Source organism: Rhamphochromis sp. 'chilingali', assembly GCF_963969265.1.
Source record: "Rhamphochromis sp. 'chilingali' genome assembly, chromosome: 15".
NCBI lineage: Eukaryota > Metazoa > Chordata > Actinopteri > Cichliformes > Cichlidae > Rhamphochromis > Rhamphochromis sp. 'chilingali'.
The window spans coordinates 2,093,212-2,114,536 of NC_137942.1; the positions used below are offsets into that span (position 1 = coordinate 2,093,212).

A 21,325-nucleotide genomic window follows, 5' to 3' on the forward strand; every position below is an offset into this window, starting at 1 on the left:
CAACTTGCCTAATAATTCTGCACTCCCTGTACATGCTGATAAATAAACTGTAGGCAGAACAAACCTGTCGTTACAGGTAAGTTTACAGGTGACTTTCTACCTCAATAATGGTAGAGAGGACAGCTTTTGTACCCGAGCTATCGGAAGAGCGTTGGGCTTCATCCAGTTAATGTTGATGGTTGTCCTTGCAGTCTTCAACAAAATATGTAAAACAGCCCTCGCTGAGACATGAAGGGTCCTTCATTTATGTTTCACCATCATGTCTGCAGTTTGGGGCTGTAACAGAATAATGTGGGTTTGATCTCCAACCACACTACAACCTGGCATTTATTACTACCCTGCTGTGTGTAACGAGCCCTCTGTGCGGCTTCTCTTCATCATACACAACTGTAGGTTTCTAAGAACAGGTATTAAACTCTTGTGGGTTAAAATCCATCTTTTTGCTTTACTTCACTTACTGCATCGATTTGGTCCCCCAGCTGACTTTAATATTATTACATTTAATAAGGCCTTTGACTGAACTGCTCTTGGGTCCTTTTCAGTTTTTAATGTCTTTAAGCGTCATTTCTGTGTATATATTAAATCAGATTTTATAATTATGTGTTTAACTTAGAACAGAAGGATCAGGCTGCGTCTCAGGAGGAGATGATGTGACCCTCTATTAAAGTAAAAAAAATAAAAATCTGGAAACTATTTCAACTGAAAATAATTAAAAAGTTCACAAGATCTTCTGAAGATGATGACGTTCTCCTTCCTTAAACATTTTGCAGACGAGAGCGCTGAGTCAGTGATTCAAAGCTGTGCCAAGTGGACGAGCAACATCGACGGGTTGATCCAGGCGTGAAAAAAACAAACTGACAGTACCGGGAGTCTTTGAGGTGGATAAAGAAATGTTTGACACTGATCCAACAAGAACTGGAATTGCTTCATCTGTTCGAAGCCTCTGAAACTATCAGCCTGGAGCGTTTAGTAATCCGGTTTTCTCAAAGCATCACAGTGAAAAAGAACCACAGAAGAACGAGTTACTTGGCCAACACTTTCATTTGGAAAAGCAGCACGAGCACGATACAAAAACACCAATAATAAATAGTAAAAAGTTCTTGAACACAGCTGTAGAGCCGGGGCTTCGTTTACATCGCACACTGGCCATGATCAGAATGAGCTGGCATCAGCGGGCAGGTGTGGCATCTGTGCCTCTTGATCCCAAACGGTCTGAGCCGTCGTACGTCGCTCACTGACCCTGCCGAACATCAGGAGGAGGTGCCGCGTTCATCAGCAGGGATCAAAACACCGGTAACGGTGCTCACTTTGAGCACACGTTTCTCTGTAAATCTGGACAGATAGTGACGCCAGCTGATGATCTTTATTCACGTCTCAGACATAAATATTTTGAGCTGGGAATCATGCAAAGCTACTCTGACAGAGTGAAAGCGTGAAGCTGAACAGAGCGGTGATGATCCCGGAGAGTCGGGCAGATATAAAATCTGATCAATTAAAATGTTGAAGCTTGTTTTGGTAAACGACGCCCCGCTGAGCAGACAGTGTGGATGAATCATGACAGCTAACACTAACACAGGGAGAGTCACGTGTTGAATAAGGAGTGATATAAAAGGTGAGAGGGGCGGGCTGCACGGACACCTGTGCACACGTAGGTCGTCATGCGAGCGGCCGGGATGGGCTAATAGGGACGGCCCCGCCGCTCCTGCCTGCGGTCGCCCCTGGAAACCAAACACAAAGACATAAAACATCAGTGCAGTTTCCAGCCAGCGGTCGAGTTTCTCCAAGTCAACACAAACCACAGAGGCACTGCTGAGCTTGGACTTCAACAAGTCAATACTCAGACTAAGAAATAAATAAATGATTTCAAAATCAACAAAACAGATTTTTAAATGAAATGAATTTAAAAAATCTGATCAGTGGGACCAAATCTTAACCCATGAAACCTGTTTCTCGTGTATTTACAGTCAAAACACTCCAAATCAGGCTAAAAGTGCTGGCACGTCTGGGAAGGCTCCGTCAGTGCTGATCGGTACAAACAGGTTTCAGAGCGGCATGAGCTCCATGAAAAGAAGAGGGGAACCTGCAGACTGGGAAACAGGAGCTCAGATTTTATTTAAATGGTTCATTTTCAGTTTGAACATCTGCTGTGAGTAAAATTCGAGTTTATGATTGATGACATCTGTTTTCCCACGTGTGTGTGTCTATAATCATTTAAAGCAGTTCTCCTGCTGTCTGTCGTGTGTGCAAGTGTCGTTGACTCCACCGACACTGGAAACATCTGTAAGGCCAGGGGTTAACTGTCATGATTACTCATCGATTTCCAAATGAATAACCATAAAACACTTGACGTACACGCGGGCACGCCACCTCACAGAGCTGCCGTGCATCTTGTTGCTCACCTCACATCCATCTTGCCGGGGCCAAATCCTCCCCGCTCGCCTCCTCGGCCTCCTCTGAAGCCTCCGCTGCCGCGGTCGCCGCCGCGGCCCCTGAAGCCGCCCCGATCAAACCCCCCTCTGCGGTCTCCGCCTCCTCCGTAACCTCCTGCCAGGAAACAAATGAGGTGAGCGGGAATGCATGACTCACCAAACTGAAATGTTTCTCTGCTGTACACATATAGGTGATTACAGGAAACCAGAGTAAACCACTACAGAGCAGAAGGATTCCTTCATAAACCGCACTGTGTCTGTTATGATTTAATGCAATCATTCATTCAATATCTGCAATCTTTTACTCTAATGTAAACCTACAGCAAAGTAAAATATGCTGAAATATTAACCTCACAGCTACAAGTTTATCCTCCTGAGATGTCTTAAACATTCACAGGTCACCCTGTTCTTCTTCTCCATCTTAGATAAACTATGAATGATGAAATTCCCCTTTTTTCAAATATCATTAATTACATTTACAACTCAGAAGGTCAGAGCGTGTCCAGGCTGCTCAGATGCTACGATCAGAGTTTTAACGGTTCCTCGTTCTTTGTTGAATCAAGAAGCTCCTAAACTTTGGAACAGCTTCCTCTGCTGAATCTGCAGCTTGTTTTAAACGACTGCTAAAAACTCTTTTTTTAAAAAGGTTGGGTTTTCTTTAATCATTCATGCATCATAGAATACATTTGCATGTGACAAACGGCAGCTGCAGGTTGTTTCAGTTGCTCCTGCTATTTTCTCCTTACTCAGAATTTTTACATAATTTCTGTAAGGATTAATAAAGTATTCTGATTCTTGCTGTGTGTGTGTTTGAGCACATAACTGTGTGTCTGCGTGTTACAAAGTCATCAGAACTACGCGATCGCACAGTACAAGTCGACCATCCTGATGCAGATGTAGAAACGTGGTCGCCAGAGTCTGCCAGGATGCGCTTATCATTAAAATCACGACGAGAAAACTTTAAAAATTACCAAATGTAAACTTGTTTTCAAGTCACAAACACACTACTTCCAAATGTAACAACTACTGGAAATAGAAGACATTTTTGTCCTGCAGCCGCCTCATGTGGAGATCAGTTATCTCAGGGAGGAGTTTACGTCACCTGAATCCTCATTCTTTTTGCTTTTGTAATCCGGTAATCCAGAAACAGCGATAAGCAGCTACGCTCCACTGCAAGCATGTGTTCTTCAGCCACATTTATGAAATAGTTCAAGATTATCTCACGAACATGACCTGCGTGAGATAAATACTGATGCTAACGCGCGTTCACTCGTCATCGCTCATTTCAGCCATCAGTAGAGCTCAGAGAGCAGATCTCAGTAGATTTTATATCATCAGACAATGACATGAAATAAAACATGATTTAATCTACAGCCCGCCCACCTATCACATATCTAACTGCAGAATACATAAAAAATAAAAATGAGCGGACACATGTCTGCGTGCTCTTCTCTTTGATCAGGTAAACTACAGCTGTGCTAAACCACAGAAAGCTCCCACAGCTAAACACACAAGCAGTAGAAGTGTACACAGAGTACATCCTGAAAGCAGCCGAGACAAAGGCTTTAGGACGAACTCCAGAACAACAAAGCAGCCGGCCGGGCGAACGTCGGGGTCGGAGGGCACACTCAGCTTCTGTTTCAGTCAGACTGAAAACAAACACTCAGAACGACTGAACAACACGAACGATAACAACATGTTCAGCTTTCTCACTCCATAATAAAAGTCTGCACGTGCTCTTTTTGTTCGTGATCCGATCGATGTGATCGCATGATTTCTGTTGTTCATCCTCTGAGTGTAAAACAACTGAGGCACGAACTGAAACTGTGATATTACAGGAGACAGTGATACCCAAACAGCGCCTCACTTAAAAACCAGCTGATCGAACAGCGTTTGGTCGGCAGGAAGTAAAGTTACCTCCACGTGTGGCTGCTAATTCTCTTCTTCTGTACTGTCTTCCTCCCCTCACCACAACCGGCCGCCCCTCCCTGAGCCTGGTTCTCTCTTGAGGTTTCTTCCTGTTAAAAGGGAGTTTCTCCTTCCCACTGTCGCCAAAGCGCTTGTTCATAGGCGGTCATATGATTGTTGGCGTTTTCTCGGTTTCTTTGTATTATTGTACGGTCGACCTCAAACAATAAAGCGCCTTGAGAGAACCGTGATTCATATAAATAACAGTGAATGGAATTTAACTGAAGTGAACTTTTAGGGTATCGTGAAAGTTATTTCAAAACTGTGATCTGTGACAGGAAGTCAGGTCAGCTCACTTGGAAAATTCTGCTTCCGCTGTTTGGTGTTCGTGACAGCGTGGGTGAAGCAGAAACAGGAACAACTACACACTTTAATAATAACTACATGTGTTTTTATTTATTTAATGCATGTTTTGACCTTAACCCTTTAAGACCTACCATAGAACCAAGTCCGCCAGAGCTTATATTATATTTTTACCTGCTGTGGAGCCATTTGTGGGAGCATTTCAAGTTGCTATACATCAATACAACTGTTACAGCCCAAATTTTGATAATATGTCTGCATTAAGTGCATAGTAATTACATAAATTGCAAAAATGTGCAATAAACTACAAAAATTGGAAATGGTTTTTGTTTTTTTTTACATATATTTCTACTTAGAGAAATTTAAGAGGTTTATCCCTCAAAACTGTAAATGCAAAAAAGTTGCACAAAATAGTTTCTAACAACAGGAAATTTATTTTGAGTGTCTTCATAGTTTTATTTTTGAGATACACTAATTTTTATATACTGCAGGAAAAACAAAAATAAATATTATACTGCAAATTTGCAAAAAAACAGCATCTGCATCAAAATAAATGTTCAGCACTGCAATTTGAGTTCTAAGCATCCCAGAAACTATTCAGAAAAGTCAAACATGACTTTTAAAAACACCAGTACAGGCTTATAAGGCCCCGAGGGTAAAAAACTAAAATTTCCATGAAAATGACGTCACTTCCGGTTTCGGGCAGGTAATGGCGGACATGCAAAAGTTCGCGCTGACCTATATTCCAACGTAGGAAGTGTTACGAACAGCTGATGGGATCGGCAAAGCGTGTTTCTGGAATATTATGTTTTTGTTGCTGCAAGCGCTTTTTATGCAGTTTTGCAAAGCTTTATGTGGAAGGAAACCGTGACTGAGGACAAGCTGATGGCATCAGATGTAAGTGCAACTCCTCCGGTTTCATATGCAAAACAAATTATTGTGCTAGCTCACGTGGTCCCAGTTCTGCAGTGATTTAGAAATAGTTACGCAAAACAGAGCGTGCCCGGTTAAACGCATAAAGCCTTTTTTAAGTGTCTGAGTAAACTCTGTGAGTCAACAAATGTTCACCTATTTATTTATCTAATATTTATCCAGGTGTATCTAACCTCGCTCCATGGGGGGCATCCCACCAGCATCTTCAGCTTTCGGAGCTTTGCACTGGTTACACTCATTACGCCAGGAGAAGTTCAAGTTCCCACAGTTACTGAAGAGAAGAAAGGAAGACTTTAGAAGAACTGTTATATGTTGATAACAGATCCGTAGAAAGATTACTACATTAAATAAAGGTAAGACTGAGCAAAACTAAAACATCTGGCATCATATTTTAAGCAATCATTGTACAAGATGTTTTTGTTGTGTTTTTAATTCTAATTTATTGTCATAGAGGAGTCATCAAAACTCACGGGTTTGAACACTTCCAATCTCCGGCTCGCTGCTGCCCTCCTCCACCACTGGCACCACCTCCTCCCCCTCCATTGCCACCGTTGCCTCCTGGGAAACCTCCCCCTCGACCGCCTCCGAACCCTCCACGGCCCATCGGACCTGCACGGAAGAAAACGCCACAGCATCTGTCAGCGGGACACGTGACTGATGGTTCAGTGCGAGGCTGAAGCTTTTTAATTCACTGCAAACAGTAAACGAGCATTTTTGTTACGACTCAAAGTTCACCTGTGAAGTGCACCGTGTGGTCCGACTGCTGTTTACAAGGTTATAATTTTTCACTTTATAAAACTAAAAGTAAAAAGAAAGTGACTCGCCTCCTCGCCCTCTACCTCCCCTCATGCCTCCTCGGCCTCCAAAGTCAGCTCTGCGTGTGGCAAAGGACACCTTGATTGGGTTTCCATTGAAGTCTTTACCTGGAGTAAAGCGATGAATATCAAAGGATCAGATATGAGGTATGAAATCAATAATCCTTTCTAGCTCCATATTCTTGGACTTTCCAACAGTAGCTTTGCATGAGTTACAGTTCAACATAATCCTTATTTGTCTTATACTTTAGCAGTCAGTTCCATCAAAGCCTAGTTTCCAGATACAAACCTTATAAAACCACTTAAACCACCAACAGAAACTCAAACAGTGGGGAAGCCAAAGCTCAGAGGTAATAACTCACCATCAAACCACTCGATGGCAGCTTTAGCTGAGGGGGGGTCATCGAAGGAGACCGTGGCCTCCCCCTTCAGCTTCCCCGTCTCTCTATCCGTGTACAGGTTGATCATGGGCAGGCCTGTCTTCTTGTTTACCTAAGAGGACAGAAGGAAAGGGATGAAAGTCCATGGACCAGAACTGTGAACAGCACAACAGTTCAGGTGCTGTGTGTTACCATGGAAATCAGACTAAAGGATAGAAATTCATTTAGATTCCAAATGATGAAATTCTTCTTCTTTTTCTGAAGTGTAACATAAGATTTTATGACGAGCCAACGCGATCGGGGAACCAAGAAAGAAAATGGCTTCATTCCAGTTTTTGTTAAACTTTAACATCAAGCCGGCGCTTCTTTACCATTTTAACCAGTCATCTATACATGACACATCCAAATAAATGCTTTATTGATTATTGACCAAACACAAATCAATATGTTACCTTAATGATCCCAATCTGCTTAAAAAAGTCAGCCACTGATTCAACAGTGTAGTCGTCTCCCAGGCCTTGCACAAAGATGGTGTTGTTATCAGAGTTATCCTGGTCCTGCACTGTTAGAAAATCATATAAAGTGATGTAATTCAAGCAGTAACAATGGCGTAAAGCAGGGGTGTCCTTGAGAGCTACTGTCCTGGAGCTTTTACATGCATGCCTACTCCAACACAGGCGAATAAAATTAGCTCTGCAGCATACCATCAAATTTGGCAAAGGCCTGGCAACAAGCCTTTCATTTGATTCAGGGGTTTCGGAACAAGGACGCATCTAAAAGCTGCAGGACTGCAGCTCTCGAGGACAGGGGATAGAGACCTCTGTGCTAAAGGAACTACCAAAAGGCTTAATTCTCTAGAAGTGTCTCTAAAAGTGCTCAGTAAATGTAGGCTTTATTATCGGAAGAAAACTAAAACAAAGTGAAAAATGTCTGCCAATTATAAAGCCAAGAGAACCATGTCTTGGTAAATTCTTGGCATAGGAGGAAATATTTGTAGTCGTTTCTTCTGAATTTATTGGCTTTAGTTCATCTCTCAGACTGACATCACACCAACGACTGAAACTGGCTTTTGCTGGTAGCTGAACAAAGAAAACAGGAAACACTTACTGAAGCCGGATCCTCCGTGTCCTGGTTCTCTTGGTCCTTAAGGACAAAAACAAACAGATGTTAGGTGTGGAAAAGGTCAGCTGTTCCATCACACACAAACAATGGTCTAACTAATAGTTAATTCATTTCATGCACACCTCATCCCCACAGGTATATCCAGCACTACTATCAAACTCTCTTTAGGTTTATCTGTCTGAACGTTTTTCATGTCTCGGCTCATTCGCTTCACCGTCATCGTTATCACGCTCCACTGAGGTCAGCGAGTGGCTCCAAGTCCCAGGAACAAGTGTAAAAAACACAACCGTCCACTTTATTGAGATACTGCCTTGTAGCTATTTCTGTGCATTGGCTTTGGTCCTTTTTTTCTCCAACGAGAACAAGCAGACTCTTTGGAAAGAGCCTTAAAGGTGGTTTGTTTACATGTTGGGTTTTTTAAGAATTGCTGCAGTCATGTTGAAGCGTTTTCTTTAACACCAACATTACAGAATCATTGAACCAGTCAAACACACTGAAACACAATTGTTTTAATTTCTATGGAACAGCCCTACATGTCATTAATTGATCCCATTGGATACTTCAGTTTTCCCACAGCTCAACAAAGGATTCTTGCAAACTGCTCAAACATACGTCCTGGGAACACGAACGCCATGTTTGCCATTCTGACAGTTGAACCCGCTCAGAAAACCATCTTCACCTGTGCAGGTTTTCAGACATTACCTCAAATACCTTACGAAGCGCTTCAGTGCATCAGGTCCCGTCACTTTTCTGAAAGGAACTTGGGCTCAATGCTCCCTCTTTAAACAAACACGGGACTGGTTATCGGACGCCAAAGGCAAACCGCCTGCAGGAGCAGATCTGCTCGTGTCCATCTGACATTAAAAGACTAGTTTGGGGGCTTTTTTTAATATATTGTTCTAGTTTGTGGCTGTGCAAACAAGGAGAACCAGTCTTTGGGCACAACTCACTGAGGAAACCAAAATAAAAAAACCAAAATAGAAAATAAAATCTGATCCGTAACTAACATGAGCAGGCATCAGTGTCCCAAGCTAAAAATCAAGATTTCAGTTTCCAGTTTATTTTTCACTGAGCTCATTTTCAACTATCTTTGACATTAAACAACTATCGGTTAGGGTGGAGCATCTGGCATTGGCTCCCTGAGAATCTTATGAGGAAATAATCAGGAAACTAGACACCACCCTCTCCACAATTATATCAGTAGTCGCAGATAGCTGAACTTTTATTGGCTGGATGGAAAACCTTAAGTTAATGCCCAACCCTAACAGGGGTCAATGACTTCATGACCTTTTATTTCTTTAAATAATTCAAATACAAACGTTTTTTTCTATTACATCTCTTCCACATAAGCACAATAAAAAACTTTACATTGCAGCTAAACTGAAGATTTTTCATTAGAAAGCATACGCCCTCGTTGGTGTTTGTGATGTTTGTGATGTTGTGGATCTTAAAGACATCCCACCCCAGCAATGAGTAAACTGGAAGAATCAGAACGGACCAAAACCAGAAGCCTGAATATGAGCATCTATTCTCAGATGCAGTGGTGAGAATTTTGATATGGACTTTCCTACACTAAACACATAACCAGTGATTATTTTAATTATACTAAAGCACGCCCACCTTTCTATATGATCAACCCACATCTGAGGATGTGACTAAGCATCCGTACCTCTTGTTCTATTGTTCCAAACTGATTCCAAAGTTTTCTGCAGAAAGGCGGGCAGACAATGGTGTTCGATCCCATCCACACTGAGGACGGTGCAGAATCAGAGCCTGGGAGATTAAACCCTACAATAAACTACTCAACAATCTTTAAAGAAAGTTCGAGTTAAGTAAGTATGTATTAGATTACTACAGCCCTTCTACAACAGGGTCTCGCCATTTGCAGGAATCCCAGTCAACATCTCCAAGTAGTTTGGGCAAACAAGGCCAAGCCCTACTGAAACAATCCAAAAAAAAAGAAGTGCCGTAACATCAATCTAAAGGTCAGGATTTAAAACAAACAAACAAAACTCATCCTAGAAGCAAGTTTATTATGAAGTTTCTATCTGAATAAATAAGAGCTCTAACTTTTCCAAAAAAATACTCTCACCAACTGAATTATTCAAAAGATGTTATGAGTCTGATCACAGATTGGTGTTTGAAAAGCTTCTTGATTGGCTCAGTCCAGTCCAGTGATACAGTCAGCACTCTGATTGGCTCAGTCCAGTCCAGTGATACAGTCAGCACTCTGATTGGCTCTATGGTGGGAGGGGTGGCCCACCGCCATATCTGACCATGCAGAAGGCTCCCACAGATTTCTGTTCAGGATTATTTGAGCCTCCTCCTGCAATGTTTTTGTAATAGTCCCCGAATCACAGAATCACCAGTAAAACCAGTAAAGAATGACTAGAAATGTGAAAACTTTTCATACTTTCAGGTTCAGCTGATTTAAAGCAGATAATTGATGGGCAGAACGTCCAGCATCTTTGCAGTTACCCAGAGATTTTTGCAAGGCATTCTTTGAACCCTGTTTTGCTCTTACAATGTCTCTAATGAAAACACCTTTCAATCAGCATACGTTTGCTTTTTCCGCAGCTGTTGTGCTGCTTCAAAATGGCCTTGGAGTGGTAATCTTTGGGTGGTGAATGACACCAATACAGACACAGTGGCCATGCGGGGTAAACACCATTTATTGCTAGAACCTTGTTGGGCGTGCTACCTGTAAATTTTAACTAAAATAATTTGGTAATTTAAATAAAAAGCCCACATTTATATAAACTCTCCGATCCGTATCAGTTTGTGCTTCTTATTAGCAGGATTGTAAACAACTGAAAACATTTCCTTCAAGAAATATTGTCCAAACAGTTTGAAGGGCTTGAAAAAAAGATGATGACTGGACTTCTTTGGGTTTGTGAAGACGTTCACCTCTCATCCAAAAGGCTTCTTCAGTTCCCACTGCTGACCGTTGCAGGTGTCACATGAGCCGTCGTTCAGAGTAGGCATAGATGGCCTCTTTCAAACCAACGTTCATCTTGTCAAATTCTCAAATTTGACATTCTCAACATTCTCAAAATCTACCCCACTGTGGGTTAAATACCTGGGACTCTCCACCTCTTGTTTCTAGAACTGAAGGGAGTTTCACCTCCTGGATGGGAGGTGAAACGTCTTTGCAAACCCAACGAAGTCCAGTCACCTTCTTTTCGAGCTCTCAAAACTACCATGACTGGATGACTGAGAATGGTAAATGGCCTGTATTTATATAGCGCTTTACTAGTCCCTAAGGACCCCAAAGCGCTTTACATATCCAGTCATCCACCCATTCACTCTCACATTCACACACTGGTGATGGCAGCTACATTGTAGCCACAGCTGCCCTGGGGCGCACTGACAGAGTCTACACAGACATGTAGTAGAACTACAGTGGAATGCATCAAGTTACCGCCATTACTACTTAATCTCTTTATGATCACAAAAGAACAAAAGCAAAACCCTCTTCAGCCTGAATGAGCATATTCTCGGATGCAGTGGTAAGAATTTAGATAGGGGCTTTCTTACTGTAATTACTTTAACAAAGCTAAAGCATGCCCGCCTTTCTATACGATCAACCCAGATCTGAGGGTATGACTAAGCATTCATGCCTCTTGTTCTATTGTTCCAAATGGATTTGCAACTGAACCAAGAATTTTCAGTTTTCATCACCGTGAGTTCCAGAGTCAGTGTCATGTGAAAAAAATTCCCAGTGTGTGCAACCCAACCAGTTTTTACCTTTCAACCGTCTTTGGTGGAAAGTACAACAGAATCAAAACATCTGTCAACAGGTTTTCAAGCCAAGCCTTAAAAACCATTTAGGGTCATTTCATCTATTTAACACGATTTGTCACATTTGCACAACACGATAAGGTAAGCAACACTTATCTCACTTCAGTCACTGAGTTTGTCACCATCCACACTTCAAATTCAAACACCGAGTGCCAGAGGAGCAGTGGAAGGGCTAATGATGCAGTTTTAACTCCCTCCGATGGACATTTCAAGTCAAACACACAAAACACGATGGGTGTTATTATCTGTACAGTCATGCTAGAGACAGTATACATCAAAAGTCTTAACATTCGCCTGACCTTCACTGTTAAATAGCTGTTTTTTCTTCAGCTTTTCAGACAGAATCAAGTTTTATCCCCCAAGCCACACTTGAAGTACCAGAGTTTGAGCTTACTCCCTTTTAGCTTTGACACACCTTTTCACTCAAGTGTTGAAGTTTTTTGTCACTTACCACCAAACTTATTGAATCCTCCACGATCGCCCATTCTGATGAAGAGGAAGAGAAAAACGACACGCATTGAAGGCTGGAGCTGACAGCGATTTCTCTCAATGGGCTGAGGTTAACCTTCACTCTCACAGCGTCTTTGCTAAACCCACCCCTCCTCGCTGGCATTGTCCAAATGTACCCTTACTGCATGTTGATGTAACCCATGGACAAGAGGCCAGTGTACAAACCCTGTTAGCTGAAATTTGCATTTCTGACTCAGAAGGTGTAAAAACTTTCAAGTTCCATTTATTTCATCATAAGAGAATTAACAAACCCAAACATCAGAGCTCTGATCCCTTGGTGGGTGCTGTTTGTTTGTTTCTTTAAAGGTCTCGGAAAACCTTTATTCACTCAACACAGGGTGTCTACAGGTATGAACGACTTCAATTTAGAACCTTCAGACCTTAAAGATTTCACTTTGAGTAACACAAAGGTGAAAACACACTGACATCAGGTCAAATTTTCATTTGTTTTTATTCCCGAGTCTGAACAACACGGCGCAGACTGCTCTATCAGCATTTTCAGCCACAGGCTTTAACAGCCAAAAGTATTTTTATTCCTATTCACGTGTGTTTGACCTTCTTTCCTTTTCGATCATTGAGCAGGTTGGACAGCAGGGCCTCTCTACCGTGCTCAGGCCTGAGGCTGGGTCTCACTGGGCTTTAACTTAAAGTACTTATGTATTTTTATCCTGAGATAAAACAGTTACTGTCTGCAATGCTTTTTACACAAAGTAAAGCTAAAAATTATACTTTTAAAAGGGTAAAATTATCCATGACATGCTTTTCATTCTAAACTGCATTATATAAATAAAACCGAACTGAATGAGGCACAATTTTTTCACCCAGCGGGTGAAAGCACTTTGATATTTATACCTTTCTATAAAATTAAGCTGGTAAGAACACGCCAGTGGAAAAGTGTGTAGCAAACCCAACCCCACCCGTTTTCTCTTCAGCTGATATCTTTCCAGCAGACCAAACCATTAGCTGCTATTCACCAGGTAGATTACACATCATTTGCTCTCGCAGGTACAGCGTCGGCTTCTAAAAATTGATGCGGTCACATTGTTGTTACCTAATTATGCAGAGGAGGCCAAAATAGCAGCTTTGTGTCTTGGAAACTGTCTCAGTGACATGATTTTAAAATGTTTGAGACCCACTTAACTGAATTCAAGAAAATGTTATTCTTCTTCAGCGGTTTTTAGAGTTTCAAGTCTTTTTTAAGGACCCGTAGACACCCTGTCTTTACACAAATTGCAGCAATTCCCAAGTGTTTGAGACTTTTCTCCAAAATGACTGATTAGTATTTAAGTAATATATCCTGTGTTATTAGAAGACTATTAAATCTGACTTCCCCATAATGTGATTTTCCAAATGATGGCTTAAGAGTAGAAAGCCAGCCTGGAGAGAAGGTAAAAGCCTAGGAGAAGATTCAAAGAGTGATTAAAGCAGAGTATGGTACAGTAAACCTGCAAGGGCTGGTGGGGAAGGTGGTGGTAACAGGTGAAAAAGGCAGGTGATGGTGATATACTGAGGTGTGTTAGTTTGTAGGTAGAGTGAAGGTCACACTTTATTCTATAGAAACATTTCAGACACAAGCAAAGATGAAAAACTCGCCGTACGGCATCTTTGGTTGCCCGGTCAATGACTTGGACCAAGTAAGTAGCAGAAAATAGATCGATGGACAAAGTATTAATTACAGATAAAAAATGTATTTTAAAACAAAAAGAGTGCAAAGGGTCTGAATACTTTCTGAAGCAACTGTATACTTTACTATTTATAGCTGAATGGCATTTTTGAACTCCAGATGTGGCACAACACACATACCATTATCTTTCTTTGACGTGTTCATCCATCGTAAAACTGATAATACCCCAAAGTCATTTGTAAACTTGGATTTATCAGCTGATTAGTTCTCACTGTGGCGAATATCAAGATGACCCAGTGTGGAAGGAGATGTACAGGAAGTACACGATGGATGAGAAAATACATAATGGAATGGGAAACTAGTTTATCTGAGTCCAGCTCTAACATCATGAGGTCACAAAGAAGAAAACGAGAGACTACGTAACCTCGTAAGAAGAACAAAAACATCAACTTACCGGTTTATGCTTCACAGCTTCAAGCAATCAGTGCTGATGTTCTTTGTTCTGTACATTTAATTCATTGGCTTTACGAAGCTTTGCTCCAACCCATTATCCATTTCTGCTGTTTTAATCCAGCTTCACCCAAAACCACTGAGGCCTCTGCAAGTATTCAGACCTCTGGGTAATAACACCAATTACCCGTGGCCGTGCACTTCTCTTTTGTGCATTAGCCTTATTACAGCATCCTGCTAGTGCACCTGTAACTTTTACTAACACATAGTTTTCCCAGTGCTGGATCAGAGCTGAGAGAATAACCAACAACAATTCACAGTAATGTGTGATGAATGAATGATATTGAATTCAGTTTTTCCTGAGCTGTTTGGAATTTTTGTGGTTGTGGTTTCTGATTTGTATCATAGCGGAGCCTTCGTTTTTACATTTGCATCTTTTCTTTTCCAAGGTTGGAATAGATGAATCGAGTCAGTGGTATTAAAACAATCATTCTATTGAAAATGACAAATCTGAATCACATCCCAGCATCTTCAGTGTGTCCCATACTTTAGGGTTATCCTAACCCTAAAAATAACCCTAACACATCCATGTAAGACTACAGCCTCATCAGCATTCATAGACAATTCCTTTGCTTTTATTTTGAAAGTGCTGGCACTGTAAACATAGCGGGCCATGCTCGCGTTTTCACAGTCGATAGTTCGATGGCCGCATCACTACTGTGTGTCACCATCACTCTGGAGTTCGAGCTGGACAGACTTGAACAAGCTTGGAGTACATTTGACTCCACCTCCGCCTGACTCCACCCTCTTGGACTGCAGCTGGTGGCAGTTCTTGTTTTGTTTTGTTTTTTTTAAACGGAGGTCCACACTAACCAGATTCTGCCACGACGCCGAGCTCACTGAGGCATCAGAGCTGGAGACGAGACGAAGTTCAGCCACGTGACGAGGATCTTATTGAAGAGGCAGCTGATAATAGCTTCCTTATTTATTGTCTCAAGCTGTATCTTTATTATTTATGAATTTGTTTTGGAATAGACAGGCGTGCCACCTGTTGTGCTTAATGGCACAAAACACTGAATGAACCCTGTCAGACATTATAGCTCCATAGAAATAACATCAATACTTCAATAATGAACAAATAATCCATACATTGGCAGTATGTGAGATTTACTTCATCCTCTCTGATCAGAGAGCACCGACCATTCTGTTGTGTTTGCACTGACTAAGCAGAACAGGAAACAGTACTTTCAACCCATGTTGCCACAAAGTAGCGCTGAGTAAGCGCAGATTTTCAAAATAAAAGAAACCGAGTTTGGCTGCAGTGTTGTTTTTGTGTTCTGGCTGTGAACCTCTCATTTTTGGCTTACTGATCCATTCTTGACCAGATTTTTTTTATTTGTTTTTAACCTCATCACACTGTCAGGCGGGTCTGCACAGGGTCAACCGGACCACAACGCAAACCACCATGAACCAAGAAAACCCAGCTGAGTGGACGTCCTCTCTTTTATAGGACGAGCTGATATCACAGCACAGATGTTGGCTTTTAAAACTTTTACCTTTGTGCTCTTAATGTGTAAAAAACACACCTGCAGGCAGATGAAATAAGCCTGTTTAAGGTCACACTTTCTCCTCGCTGCCTCCACCTTCTGTTTTCAAAGATGAGTTTCATTCACCTGTTCTTGTGAGTACTGTAATGTTTCAGAACACACTGCTTTTTTGTGGCCATTTCACATTTCTTTTTGATTTGGTGGTAAGGTGGTCCAGTGGCCTCAGAGCAGCAGGGTCTGGGTTTGAATCTGTTTTATCGTGTGAGGAGTCTGCAGAGATGATTCACAGCTTTGGCTCTTTCACTTTTCAACCACATGTCGACTCACTGGACCTTTAGCAATGTGGTCTTCAGCGTTTTTGGGCTGGGTGGAGAGGCGCTCCACGGGATCTCTTGCAGCACTGAGGATTACATACTCTTACAAGCAGGTGAGGTCAGAGGTGTAAATATGAATCACTACTTCTTTTTTTTTTTTTACAGGAAAAGAAGGAAGTAGTGCAGCTCCATGTAAAACCAGATGGGTGGAGACATTAAGATGTAGCACAGCCCTGAGCTTCTGTGACTCATAAGTCAATGATTGATGACACCTACCCCATGCCTCCTCTTCCTCTTGGACCACCTCGGCCGCCTCGGTCAAAACCTCGATCGTATCCGCCACCACCGCGGCCTCCAAATCCGCCTCCACCGCGGCCCCTGCCCCCACGGCCTTCCTGACCTCCATAACCTCCATCAGGACCACCGTATCCTCCGCCTCCTCCTCCACTTATCGGCGGGCTATCGCCTCCATATCCTGAGAGAAAGTTCCAACCTCAGCAGACCAAACACTGATGTGCTTTCAATCAGTAATCAACAGCTACACAACCCCTCACCTCCACTCTGCCCGTACTGGCTCTGCTGGCTGTAGCTCGGCGGAGGAGGGGTGTTGTAGCTCGGCGGCTGGTTGTAGTGACCTCCTCCGTGCTGAGACGGTTGTTGGTGGCTTCCGCTGCCCCCGTAGTTACCACCAGGCTGCCCTCCACTGCTGCCGTAACTGCCTCCGCTCGCTCCGCTGCTCGGTGGCTGGTAGGCGGGAGCTGGCGAGTTGCCTTCATAGCTGTTAGAAAACAGGAAGTGTTAAAGACTACAAAGCAACATGGCAGCTCACATACGAGAGACTCAAACTGCAGCTGCTCAATTATGGTGAAAACCTTAATCCTGATTATTTTGTTCAATGCTGTAATCTCAATCATTCACTTGGCGGCTCATCAGCCTTTTACCGCTAAGGGCCAAAAATGATTTGACTGTAAATGAACAAACATTTACTGAACTTGAACATGTCTGAATGTCCTCAAAATGAACACAATGCAAATGAAAGCATGTTTGGCCTCCGCAGTAACAGAGGGGTAAAGAGAAGTTCAGGTGGCAGCGGACACGTGCACGTCGACACACCTGAACTAATTAAAAAGAGGCTTTGTGTGATGAAATTAGCTAAAAGGGTCACCGTCTGCAAGTCCACGCTGGCTTCAAAGGACACATACCTGGCGATCAGCAGAGAGCTGAGGTCGCCACAGAGGAAGTTTGCTCCTATAACTGGAGCGCCCCCTGCTGTACTCACATGAAACTGCAGTAACGGCGCCTTTTTAAAGTTCTATTCGATTTAAACTAGTTCGGCCTCTAGGCTGACCTATAATATAATGAAAAACAGAGCACCTGCTTTATTAGGATTAGTATCATAGAGATAAGCACTGAATTACTGAGACTGAGCTCGGCTTATGTTGTACTTTATACTGGGGACCAGTATGAACATTTGATTTTTATTACAGGAGTGTTCTGACCACCATCAAACAACAAAAACTAACTGCACTCCAAAATTATTTAAAACTAAAGACGAATGCGGCCTTTAAATTATTCTTTTTTTGACTGCTTCTATCAAGGTTCGCTAAAGTTCACCTGCCTCCATCTCCTGCTATCCCAGCATCCTCCTCTCTCACACCGCAGGTAAAGTCAGTGAGGTTTGTGGTTGCTCCTAAACACTACCGCTGTGCAGATGGGGCAGAAATCAGTGAATTAAAGGCAAGGTGAACGTGAGCATACCTCGCAGAGGATGGAGGAGGAGGCTGCTGCTGCTGCTGGCTGTACCCGGAGAATGACGACTGCTGGCTGTAGCTCATGCTGGACGGCTGGTTGCTGCTGTTATAGCCACCGGAGCTGTAGGACTGACTTGAGTGACCATACCCACCACCACCACCACCACCCTGGTTGGAGGATGGAGACCCGTATCCACCTGGGAAAAGGAAACTGATTCACAGTTGACTGGAAAACGGTGACTGTGGATTTGGGCGGACGTTGGGGCTTCCTCTACCTGACTGAGGATGGCCGTAGCCGCTATAGCCTCCCTGACTGTAGGAGCTGGAGCTGCTGTCAGAGCTCTGGTTGTAGCCTCCGTAGCCCTGCTGGCCGTAACCCGGGCCAGACGACGGACCGTAGCCCTGGCTAGCACCGCCACCTCCACCATAGGATGGATAGCTGCACACACCAACCAAGAATACACCGTTTCAAATTGTTTTCATTGACTTACAAAACAAAATCATTTCCACGGTTAAATGCAAGGACTTACTTTTCTTGTTTTAACCCAAATTCAAAACCTAAATGTATTTACTCTGAATGAGTATTAATGACTGAAAGCTTCATGAATGAATAAAGACATGATTTACATAACTTACCCCTGGCTAGATGTTTGGGAATAATCTGTGGGAAAAAGCAGAGAGGGTTAATATTAAAGTCAGTTTTGATGATAGCAATAAAACATCCAAACAGCGTCAGACATAATCTATAACCTCACAAACTCAACAGTAACTATATAAGACACATTTTAATGGTAATTATTAAATGAATAAACTATATTCTATCTGTAAAAACACTTTTTAAGAAGGCCACGTCACTGCTTTTTATCATCCAGAAATGGAAACTGGTAATACTTAGGCTCAGTTTTCATGACATGGACTAAAACTGATTCTCTTTTAGTCTGGGACTAGATTCAATCCATGTCCGGGAGATCTATCCAAACCGAACATAATTAACAAAAACAGACGATTTAAAGTGTTTCAGACTGCAACACTGTGAAACTATTTATGAATACATTAAAAACCAGACACCAAATCCACTGAATTCAAATTTGTCAGATCAGTCTGGATGTGGGAGAGAGACACACTCAGTACTTTTAAGATTATGCTTAAAACTTTTGTTTAGTGACATAGTTAGGGCTGGATCGGGTGATCCCGAACCGACAGGCTTCCCATGATGCACTGAGCATTTCTTCTTCGCTCACACCACTCTGCATCTTATCATTTGTTGTCTCTGCTCTCTTACCCCCAGCTCGGTGTTATGGACAAGCCTCGGGGGTCCTGATCCTCCCAATCAAGTCACTGTGCTGCTGAATCCTAATGACACACTTCAGCTATAAGTTACACTAAATCACATGATAATGAAAAACACCCATATTGCTGATAAGCTGCTGCAGTGCAGCTCAGTTTAATGATGCAGTTCACATCAGTCTAGAGCTTCCTGTGCAGGTCAGAAGTATCTCTGTGTCTCATCGGTGTGTGCAGCGAGCTTTAAAGCATGACACTGCATGAAAATGGCAACACAAATGGAAATGTGACAGGATATTGTGCCCTAGTGTGTGTGTTGTGAGTTCACTGATCCAATCAAACACAGTCGCCCTTTTATAACTATAAACTTTGAGTGTCCTGTGCTTATATGTTTGGAAATATTTACGGCCTGTTTATTTATTGTTTCGTGTTTTTCTGGAATAGCAAAGCCCTCCCTGTCGGTTACCCTCCAGTTCAAACACCCAGCCTGCTGCTCCCTCCCCTCACCCCCATCAGGCAGATGGCTGCTCCTCCCTGATCCTGGTACTAACGCAGGGTTCTTCCTGTTAACAGGACTTTTCCTCACAGGGGGCCATGTGACTGTTTCTGTGTTGTTGCAGGCTCTTTACCTGACAGTATTAATAATCCAGCCCACAGATGCCAAAAAAATTAATAATGAAATGTCTTTCATTATTTGGGGTTGAGTTGAACCCGCCCGGTGTAGGTGAGCTGGGTTTGCTCGGTCTCCGCTCTGATGTCCTTCTAATAAACCGAGGACAGGGGTTAAAGCAGCGCGATCGGCACAGGGGGGCGGTTACTCTGCTCGAGACCGCAGTGAGCCACCAGAAACTGGGTCAGCAGCAAAACCGGGCTAACGGCGAACTAATCGGACCGCAGCAGCTTCGGTTACTCAGAGTTAACCGAAGCTAGGCGGCGGGGCGGTCGTGCAGCCGGACAAACGGTGGCGTAAGGCCTGCATGAATTAAATGTGATAATAAAGGATGGACGCCACGCCCCCAGAGAGCCATTTAAACTGCAGCTAGCCGCTAGCTGTCCTCTGTTCACCGGCAGGTGAAGGTGATGCTATCTTTAGCTAACCGGCTCCGACGCCCAGACCCCAGACAGATTTGCCCGTTTCTCTTACCGTTAGACGCCATTTACACGGAGACAGCGCCGCTTCGGCCTTTCTCTCGGTCAAACAACGCGTCGTTGGATGATTAAACCGAAGAAGAGGACGAATCGACACGACGCTCGACCCACTAGCGCCGCCGTCTTCAGCTGCTGTTCCTCCGCCGCCCGCCAGGGGGAGCGCAGCAGTATCGATGATGTTTAGTTTTATGTCAGGTGAAAAATGGTCCATCATCACAAGATGTGATGAGATGTGACTTCTTATAACACAAAATAGTAGTAGATTAATAGTAATGATAGTAATACAGTATCATTTTAATAACAACAACAGTAAAAATCATTTTTAATCATTTCTTTTCGTTTTTTCTTCAGAAGGAAAGTGAGTGCATTTATGGTGATGGAAATAATAGTTATGACAAACCTAGTTTGAGTAGCAAACATAATTCTAAAATGCTCTATAAGTCATTTCCACCCATCCACCATGGGGTCTTGTCCTGAAGGTCAGAGATCAAAATCTTTCTGGGGGTTAAAAGCCATAAATTGGGAATCTATTTAGGTGTCAGTCCAGTCAGAAAACACACACTGTGGACTTGATAAGATAAGATAGATTCCATATAATTTAGAGCTGATTTAAATTTGTAAACACTGGATTTTATGTGTGAGGGCAGATTATTCCAGAGAAAACCTGGTCACATTTCAGGGGGTGTTTCTCTGTCCTTTAGATCTCACTGCTGAAGGAGAATCCATAAAAGTGGCCATCACTGCATTGAACATGCATGGACAAAGGAACAAGTGCCTTCATTTGGATAGCGGGAGACCTGTGAGAGCAAATAAATGCATTCAGTTTCATCAGAAATGTTTTATTCTGAAGATACAGTAAATTAATTTTTTTATTTTCCATCTAACAGTCCAGGAGTAAAAGGCAGGTCTGCACATGATAAAGCAGGATCACTTTCCTGAGAGAAA

The 21,325-nt window shown here is 42.7% G+C and overlaps 1 protein-coding gene across 1 annotated transcript; it reads right to left on the reverse strand.

The window, feature by feature from the left end:
• Positions 1-1,022: 1,022 nt before the first annotated feature.
• Positions 1,023-20,551, reverse strand: fus (FUS RNA binding protein). Its single transcript, XM_080906295.1, has 15 exons — positions 20,376-20,551; positions 18,584-18,608; positions 18,223-18,386; positions 17,955-18,144; positions 16,751-16,974; positions 16,473-16,671; positions 12,203-12,237; positions 7,936-7,971; positions 7,281-7,390; positions 6,811-6,940; positions 6,458-6,556; positions 6,104-6,242; positions 5,807-5,904; positions 2,400-2,544; positions 1,023-1,718 (listed from the first exon to the last, which is right to left on the reverse strand). Exons 1-15 carry the CDS (start codon positions 20,386-20,388, stop codon positions 1,679-1,681), a joined length of 1,647 nt encoding a protein of 548 aa, XP_080762421.1. The 5' UTR covers positions 20,389-20,551; the 3' UTR covers positions 1,023-1,678.
• Positions 20,552-21,325: the final 774 nt, after the last annotated feature.

Excerpts from the sequence above, each read along its gene's own strand:
- fus (XM_080906295.1), bottom strand. Across the intron at positions 12,238-16,472 it reads AGAGGAAGAGGAGGCATGGG|AATGGGCGATCGTGGAGGAT; the intron begins GTAGGTGTCATC and ends CCTCTTCATCAG. Across the intron at positions 6,557-6,810 it reads TGCCATCGAGTGGTTTGATG|GTAAAGACTTCAATGGAAAC; the intron begins GTGAGTTATTAC and ends GCTTTACTCCAG.